The 9,823-nt window shown below is 37.5% G+C and overlaps 1 protein-coding gene across 1 annotated transcript; it reads right to left on the bottom strand.

The window, feature by feature from the left end:
* Positions 1-4,789: 4,789 nt before the first annotated feature.
* Positions 4,790-9,620, bottom strand: LOC139961786 (uncharacterized). The gene is made up of 2 exons (XM_071961286.1): positions 9,411-9,620; positions 4,790-7,672 (listed from the first exon to the last, which is right to left on the bottom strand). The coding sequence occupies exons 1-2, from the start codon at positions 9,522-9,524 to the stop codon at positions 5,645-5,647; spliced, it is 2,142 nt and encodes a 713-aa protein (XP_071817387.1). The 5' UTR covers positions 9,525-9,620; the 3' UTR covers positions 4,790-5,644.
* Positions 9,621-9,823: the final 203 nt, after the last annotated feature.

The raw sequence follows: 9,823 nt of genomic DNA, 5'->3' as shown, positions 1-9,823 counted from the left end.
TTTCGTTATGTCTCTTGCATACCCTTACTTCGATATCGTGTATTTGTAGTCTTAAACCACTGCCTAAATACGTCATCACTCCAAGATTTGGTTACATGCAAAAAGACTAATATTTTTAAACAGCAGGGTCACACAAACCTCGAACAAGAACGAGAAAACAAAATTCCCTTAAAAGATTATCAGTATCTAATCCCATATTTTAGCAAGGTAAAACTATATATATATATATATATATATATATATATATATATATATATATATATATATATATATATATATATATATATATATATATATATATATATATATATATATATATATATATATATATATATATATATATATATATATATATATTTATATATATATATATATATAGATATATATATAGATATATATAGATATATATATATATATGTATGTATATAGATATATATATATATATATATATATATATATATATATATATATATATATATATATATATATATATATATAAAATCTTTTAAGGGTATTTTGTTTTCTCGTTCTTGTTCGAGGTTTGTGTGACCCTGCTGTTTAAAGACATGTTTAATTTTTTGTTGCCACAAAGGCTCTGAGTCCCAGGACACAACATGTTCGTGTCGTGAGGCGTAAGGAATCAGTGAGATCTCATCACTTGAACGGCGAAGGTTGACAACACAAATAATAATAAATTGAAGATGACCAAAATATTGACCCCCTGTGGCACGACACAAACAACATTTTTAATTGGCTATTGCTGTCAAAAGCTTTCGAAAGATCAATGAAAGTGCTATTGACAAAAGCTGAACATTATGAGTAAGAAAGAAGGAGGGCATGGGAAATATTGACCAAAGTAATTATTTGAAATGAAAATTTTATTTGGTTCATCCTGATAATTTCCATTGCTATTTTCGTATTAAATCGAATCAAGAATTTGATAAAAGTCAACCCTCATGCCACCCTCCACGCCCCCCCCCCCCCTTTCATTTTCCCTCTTATTCAACAAAACACAGTTGTACGCGGAAACCAAAGTAAAGTTTTTTATACAATGAGTTACGCACTGACTTTCTTGCTGTTGATGAATTCAGTCTTCTTAAATATATTTGTACGTCATAGTCTGAAAAAGCAAGATAGACTTTATCTCCAAAAAATGATAAAATATAGAATGGATGGAAAAACATTAGAAGGCCTGCTTGCTTGCTGAAAATCTTTTACCCGCTAAAAGTGTTCAAATGAAAAAAAAGGATATTTTTTAATGAATTGTTTCAGTATTATGTACCAACCAGAGTCAACCATTTTATAAATGTTCATAATAAAATGCAAAAACTAAGATATTGTTACTACAGATAGATATTTTGCAGGTAGGCTATATATCTGTACTAGGGTAAATTTCATGAAAGGCATTTCAACAATTGCATTTACTTCCTTAAGTACTGAAACGCAAATCATTGCCTGCATGTGTAGTGTCTGATGCTTCCTTACGTTCATAACTTCTTTATGTTCATATATGTGGATTTTGTAGTTTTCTGTATATCATCATATGTCAAAGGTTAACGTAACTGTTTACTATAGGTTTGGTTCTTGCCGCGAGTTTGAGACTGACATGTACGTGACACAAGGGCGGCGGAAGCACTTTAATCTGGGGGGGGGGGCACCGACATTAAAGGGCACTTTGCAGAAATTCGATTGGACTGATGCAGCCTTATATTTAGTACCCTTTATAACTCTTATTGTATTATCTTATTTACGTATACACATCACTCCATCAACGCCCACCCCCCCCCCCCCCCCCCGAAGGAAAATATGCATACTAGCACTGTAATATCCAATGTGCAAATTGGGAAACAAGGAACAAGTTTTCTTTTGAGACAAAATGAGGTGAAATCATGCAAGTTGCTAATGTAGGAATCTTCCGAATTAGAGTTTATTTCTTGTTAATATCTTTAAAAAAATTTCCATTCGAAATAGCTTTGAGTTTGACCCACAGAAACTCATTAAAAAGTCAGGGGCGTAGCCAGGATTTGCAAAGTTGTATGCACGACTATCTGAGCGGAGCGCCACAATCGGTTGGCGCGGAGCGTACAAGAAAATTTTTGGTTTTACAAACCCCTCAGATGGCCGGAAACGGCCCTTCCCGAGTGTTCATTCTGGTTCCCTGGCCTCTTGCTAACTTGAGACACCTCAATTTTTATGTAGAAAAAGGGCACATTTTTAACCTGAGGAAAAGTGGGGGGCACCTGCCCCCTGTGCCCCCCGGTTCCGCCGCCCTTGACGTGACATTAGTGTGGCAATGTCAGCGATATGTTACGGCGTTAAAGAACATCCTTGGGTAACGTCGTCTTTAGCCTGAGCTAGCACATACTATATCTGACCTGTATTCCTTTATCATAAATCAAACCGATCGAATAGTTAGCCAGTTATGAAATAGCTCGAGCTTCACTTTTGTGGATGCAACTTACATGCAATATCTCCTATATAATTAGATGTAGGCCTAACTTCAGTGTATTCACTTTATTTGCGATAGTTAAGTTAAATAGATTTTCTTCCGTAGAGAGAAGTCCTCGAAACAAACTACGCACCCGTATACAAGTATGCGTATTTACGTAGTATCTATTTTCTTTCTAATGGACTGGTTATCCATGGAGCTTTGTTCTTACAAAGTGGCTATTTTTACAACTAGGAGTAACAATAATTTCCGGTTACGCATGCGCAGTTGCTTTAACGTGGCTATTTTTACGACCAGGAGTAACAATAATTTCCGGTTAGGGTTTAGGACAGGGTTGTCCAACCTACGGCCCGCGGGCCACAGTCCGGCCCGCCGCAGGGTTGCGTCCGGCCCGCCAGAGGTGCTCTACGGTGCGAAATTTTAGTGAGCAGGTTTATTGATAACAATTTGAAGCTATAGAATCAATCATTCGAACCTTCTGGGTCCAAAAAACTGCATACAGGTCAGTTTGTGTGACACTCTCTCAGCGGAGGGGAGGGGGGGGCGGCTGGACTTTATTCATCTGTTCTATCAGGAAGGAAAATAAATCAGTGCGCTCCGTGCGCAGTGCTCACATTTTTTTGCCTTGGGCTCCGGGCAAAAAATCGAAAAATCGAGCGTGGGGTTCATGCGGCCCCCTCCTTCATCATAATCATTCCATGTGGCCCTCCTCTGCAAAAGGTTGGACAACCCTGGTTTAGGGTTAGGGTTACCCCTACTGCATGCGCAGTTGCTTTATTTACTTTACTGCTCGTGCGAAACCGGAAATTCGCCGATGTCGTAAGAATAGTTGATAAATAATTGTTACTCCTGGTCCAAAGAATAGCCACGGTCTTGTTTTTAGCCCCATGGTTATACACATTTGACGATCATGACACTATAGTCTCGACGATGGAAGAAGACTGCAGGGATTGAGAGTGGATCAGTTAACTAGTTTGGGTTCCTGTCCAGAGTCTATGTAGACTTTTCTTGAAAAGTACTGCTGTGCTTAGTGCATTTCCCTACGAACTCATGTTTACATATAATTAGTGATGATACGATGGCTACGTCACAGGAGAGACTTGCAGTTGATTGGATAATACAGCTCCGTTGGCAAACAGTACTAAAGCGAAGAGAAGCTTTCGGGGCGTTCAAATACACGCAGTTATAAGGATTCGATTATTCAAAGGAATATATGTATATATAAATAAATAACGTTACAGGGCAAATCCTTGGGAGGAGGGCCCGCTGTTCTAAATCACTTCTTATGTGGTACTTTAAACAAGATGCAAGCTTAATTTTGTTAACCCATATGTGCATTGTTCCAAACTGGACGGGGAGAAGGGGAGGGTCGCATCGGACGAGTTTTGGGGTAAATTAAACAAAATATAATATATTATTTGATTTTGGGCTCATGCAAACGTAGGTTAGGGGTGCGAGATGATTGTTTGCGTGTATTAATACATATTTATAGTTTATTTTTGTCCAGCAAAGTTCAGCAAAAAAACGACGACATGAATACCAACATCGAAAATATATTAGATATTTTACCTCGATTTTCCATCCTGTATGCATATAACGGTTTATAATAATATTGTCTGACATCACCATGTTTGAGTACAATGGTCAAATATGCACACTTCTGATGTAGTAGGAGAATATGAAGGAAGCCAATGTTGATCTTCTGTGATTTGGTGAATTTTTGTGTTGATTTTCATAATTATTTCGACTCTATTTCAAACTAAAATCCCATGTGGCTGGAAATGACATTTGTGTTTCTGCTGTCAAAGAAATCATTTCTATATTCTAAAATTAACCATTTTTTTTTTTTAATTTTGTCTTTGCTTTTCATTTCAATTACTACATATTAATCTGGGAATGGCTCTTATATGCTATTCTATGACCAGTTGTTCGTTTTCAGAAATGTTATCAAATAAATGTATTGTTTTACAGAAAAGTAAAATTTAAATGACTGTTCGTATGAAATTAGCATTCCGGTCCCCGCTAGGACATATCCACACTGATTGAAATTGTTTTCCTTTTGAAGGATACATGCGAAGGATATACCTCCCGTTGTTTGTGGAAATGTATTTTCTGTTGGATTTTTAACTTACAATTAAGCCTAGCTTTGCTAATAATGTGGTTAGGAATTTTCATGATAAATATTTCACGTGCAATTAAAAACTAACCATGCAGTCCAACTTCGAGGACCAAAGATATTGGGATGTTTTTTTATTTGATTAATTTGGGGTCTATTGGACTAACATTTTTCTTTGTTTGTTAAAGCGATGTTGCTGGTAATGACTACTAAGACACATAAAAGAAGGGAATTAATAAATATATTACTGATAGAGTTGGCAAAAAGATTGACAAGCTGTGAAGTGCAAAATATAAGCAATAAAGCCGTAACCTTTACAACCGCAAAAATAGATAAAGCGAAAACTGCAAGATGTATTCACACCGACACTTTACAATCCCCCACCCCCACCACCAACCCACCGCCTGCCACCAAACATGTGTATAGTATCTAGTTCTTTTTGGGAATCATGATACTGCACCATGCATGATGTCACATGACCAGACTTGTCTCTGTAATCGTAATCTTGTTATAGCTTGATTTTGCCTGTAATTCGGACGACATGGATAAGCACTCGTACTCAGGCATTGTAGAAGAAATCTACTACCGATACCAGTGCTTAGATATAAATTAAAAATGTACCAATTACGATTTAGAGCAATTCATTTATGAAAGAATATTACCGTCACCGATTGAAGAGATTACATCAATGGGGTTGAGGGGAATGGGGACATAGGGAGAACGTTTAAAAAGTGCCCTGAAAACTGCCCTTTTCCATATACTAAATCTATCAAACAGATCCTTTATAGAAAGATTAATTAGCAGCTAAAGCCTACAATTTAAGTAAAAATATGATATAGGTCTACTTTAAACTTATAATATTATTTAATCCAGATAAAATCTCCCAAGGAAAAGTGAACGAGGTCACATAAACTGCAGAGTTTTGCGAAAGGAGCAATAAAGCATTAAATCCAATTCTTCGGAAAACCGTACAACTGTCTATTATACGGTTAAAACTCACAACTTAGGAGCATATACATAGCGGAGACATACATCTAATATGTAAATTCACCTCCGTTGTGTTTACCGTTTGCAGTATCTTACTCGTCATTTGTTGCTTCATCCTCGATATCATATGGCGATACATCTCCTTCTTTATTCGTTTGTCGCTGCTCTTCGTCAAATACGTCTTCATCGTTTTCTTCTCTTTCTTCCTCGACATTCGTTGCATATTCTTCTTCGAAATCATAAGATGATCCATCAGCTTGTTTTCCGTCTTCCTTTGTTTGTCGCGGCTCTTCGTCAAATACGTCTTCATCGTTTTCTTCTCTTTCTTCCTCGACATTCGTTGCATATTCTTCTTCGAAATCATAAGATGATTCATCAGCTTGTTTTCCGTCTTCCTTTGTTTGTCGCGGCTCTTCGTCAAATACGTCTTCATCGTTTTCTTCTCTCTCTTCCTCGACATTCGTTACATATTCTTCTTCGAAATCATAAGATGATTCATCAGCTTGTTTTCCGTCTTCCTTTGTTTGTCGCGGCTCTTCGTCAAATACGTCTTCATCGTTTTCTTCTCTCTCTTCCTCGACATTCGTAGCATATTCTTCTTCGAAATCATAAGATGATTCATCAGCTTGTTTTCCGTCTTCCTTTGTTTGTCGCGGCTCTTCGTCAAATACGTCTTCATCGTTTTCTTCTCTTTCTTCCTCGACATTCGTTGCATATTCTTCTTCGAAATCATAAGATGATTCATCAGCTTGTTTTCCGTCTTCCTTTGTTTGTCGCGGCTCTTCGTCAAATACGTCTTCATCGTTTTCTTCTCTCTCTTCCTCGACATTCGTTGCATATTCTTCTTCGAAATCATAAGATGATTCATCAGCTTGTTTTCCGTCTTCCTTTGTTTGTCGCGGCTCTTCGTCAAATACGTCTTCATCGTTTTCTTCTCTCTCTTCCTCGACATTCGTAGCATATTCTTCTTCGAAATCATAAGATGATTCATCAGCTTGTTTTTCGTCTTCCTTTGTTTGTCGCGGCTCTTCGTCAAATACGTCTTCATCGTTTTCTTCTCTCTCTTCCTCGACATTCGTTGCATATTCTTCTTCGAAATCATAAGATGATTCATCAGCTTGTTTTCCGTCTTCCTTTGTTTGTCGCGGCTCTTCGTCAAATACGTCTTCATCGTTTTCTTCTCTCTCTTCCTCGACATTCGTTGCATATTCTTCTTCGAAATCATAAGATGATTCATCAGCTTGTTTTCCGTCTTCCTTTGTTTGTCGCGGCTCTTCGTCAAATACGTCTTCATCGTTTTCTTCTCTCTCTTCCTCGACATTCGTTGCATATTCTTCTTCGAAATCATAAGATGATTCATCAGCTTGTTTTTCGTCTTCCTTTGTTTGTCGCGGCTCTTCGTCAAATACGTCTTCATCGTTTTCTTCTCTCTCTTCCTCGACATTCGTTGCATATTCTTCTTCGAAATCATAAGATGATTCATCAGCTTGTTTTCCGTCTTCCTTTGTTTGTCGCGGCTCTTCGTCAAATACGTCTTCATCGTTTTCTTCTCTCTCTTCCTCGACATTCGTTGCATATTCTTCTTCGAAATCATAAGATGATTCATCAGCTTGTTTTCCGTCTTCCTTTGTTTGTCGCGGCTCTTCGTCAAATACGTCTTCATCGTTTTCTTCTCTCTCTTCCTCGACATTCGTTGCATATTCTTCTTCGAAATCATAAGATGATTCATCAGCTTGTTTTCCGTCTTCCTTTGTTTGTCGCGGCTCTTCGTCAAATACGTCTTCATCGTTTTCTTTTCTCTCTTCCTCGACATTCGTTACTTCTTCTTCGATATCATAAGATGATTTATCAGCTTGTTTTCCGTCTTCCTTTGTTTGTCGGGGTTCTTCGTCAAATACGTCTTCATGTCCATCGTTTTCTTTTTTCTCTTCCTCGACATTCGTTACATATTCTTCGATATCATGAGATGAATCATCAACTTCTTTTCCGTCTGCCTTTGTTTGTCGAAGTTCTTCGGCAAATGTACCTTCGTCTTCGTCGTTTTCTGCTTCCTTTTTCTCGTTGGTCTTGTCTACCGTTTCCGGAACTTGATCACTGTTTGTTAGAACAGGATAGGAACTCTGAGAGGAACAAAAATCACAGAAAGATCAATTGAATATGTGCCGTATTCGGTCAAGATAAAATTTGACCAACGGACTTGTTATTCGGAAAAGGTAACAATTTGGATGGGCGGATGTTAAAGGGCCCAACATTCTACAGAAAGTCCATTCTTTGTGACTGGACACGTACTTGTTGCCGTTTCAGTTTATGTTTTTCACATGTATTACACTGGAAGTCCGTGAAAGAATTAGGGAAAGTTAGACATTGTTACGGGTCTTCGTTGAAATTACACATACCACTGTAATTTTTCATCTTTCAAAAGGACACCAAGGACTTTCCAAAGAATTGATGGGCACCAAGGCATTTTTCCCCACATGGAGGAAATCAAGTACAGAATAACAGAAATTAGGAATGGTTCATTGGATCGTTTCCAGCAGTTGCTTAATAGCTGTTTTCCGGAGACAATACCGATGGAGCTTCAGACAAATCTTGAGCCCTGACCGAAATAATGATCACATCGCAAACGGAAACTTCATGAAAGAGGCACGGCAGTTAAGGGCTAATTTTCAGGGCACTACGACAGGTGGTAGGGGCATCGACGGCAGATTGGCATCGGTACCATCAGTTAGTACTAGTCCTGTGTTATACTAGCGCGTCACATTATCATCAGTCTAGTTTGTGAAGGCTTGGAGTAACGGCACCAGTCGTTGAGGTGGAACTAAAACGCTGACATACTACATGCTTGGACTTGAATATGATGTCGAAAGACTACTTTAAACGTTAGAATATCAAATATAGCGGTGTTATACTGAAGTTAATTTTTTACATGTTTCAGTTAACATTATCATTATTTTGCATGATGAAGAGGATGAAATAAACAACTACTGCTAAATAAGGTACTTTTCGATAGGACGAAATCCGGAAGATTTCGTAACGAGAGCTGACGCATGGGTTTGGGAGTCCTAAGCTACACTTACATCTCAGTCTAGCTTATTATCTGAAAGCTCATGTTTGGTAAATTTACGGGTGTCATAATAGTTCACGTCATCAGCTGTTATATTTATGATGGGTTGAAATTTCTCTCTATGCTCTAGCGACGTTGGAATGTGGCGAAGTTTAGTGTCTAAGTCAACGGAGCAATTAATTCTTCGAAAAGACACCTCATCTTATCAAAGGGTGTCACAGTGGGAAGGGACATATAGGCGGTGGTCTGAATTATCTTAAATAACGACGATGTTTTCAATTATATGAAGTGGTCAAATTTACTCCTTACCCAGTGACCCCAGCCTTTTTTGGTATTTTATCCCATGCATTAAAAGCGTATTAAAAGACACATATGGTGTTCATAAAACATGCGGGGGCACCAGAAATCCAAACACAGGACGATGAAATTAGCAACGAAAGAAAACAAAGGTACTGAACGTAAAACCGTTCTTCACCAACAGGCTGAATCAAAACTGTCATTCCATGATGTCATTGATGCGAACTATGTTAACGTTTAAACAGAACACATTTATTAATCAAATGGTATGAAGATTAAGAGAACGAATATACTGTTTTAAGTTGTTAACATCATGGTGGTTTATTCCTTTTGGTTTCCTTTCGTTATATATGTTTTAAGAGTGGAATATACGTTTCTTTGATGATGACATTGAAAACAATCATTGCCTCATCATACCTATTGTATTTTTTTTTCCTTTTACAAAATGGGGTAGAAAATCAAAACATATCATAGCTGAATGAATGGCAAACACTTACCGGATCTCGTTTTAGAATTAGTTTTCGCTCCTCCTTCAAAGGTCTACCGAGCGTTCCTTGGAACGCCAATAACACAAATAGCAGACAAACACTACTAAATAGTTTGGAAGACATGATTTTTAGTTACAGCTGGTTAACTTGTATTAAAAAACAAACGCTTGAGTTCTGTCTACGTCCACAGATATCTAAGGTATGAGTAGAAGTGAATCGTTTGTGGTGAATCTGTATGATAAAATATTCATATTTTACATGATCAGTAATAACCATAACATAAATCATATGTTCAAACTGATTTTCTAATCTACAACAGATGTTCTCGTTTCAAAGAATTTTACCTTATCTTACAATGGAAATAAAAGTTTAATTAACATTTTAAATGAGACAGTTTTACATACGCCAGCTAGAGACAGCTG

Source organism: Apostichopus japonicus, chromosome 20 (assembly GCF_037975245.1).
Source record: "Apostichopus japonicus isolate 1M-3 chromosome 20, ASM3797524v1, whole genome shotgun sequence".
In the NCBI taxonomy this organism is placed as follows: domain Eukaryota; kingdom Metazoa; phylum Echinodermata; class Holothuroidea; order Aspidochirotida; family Stichopodidae; genus Apostichopus; species Apostichopus japonicus.
This window is presented reverse-complemented; position numbering and strand designations above follow the sequence as displayed.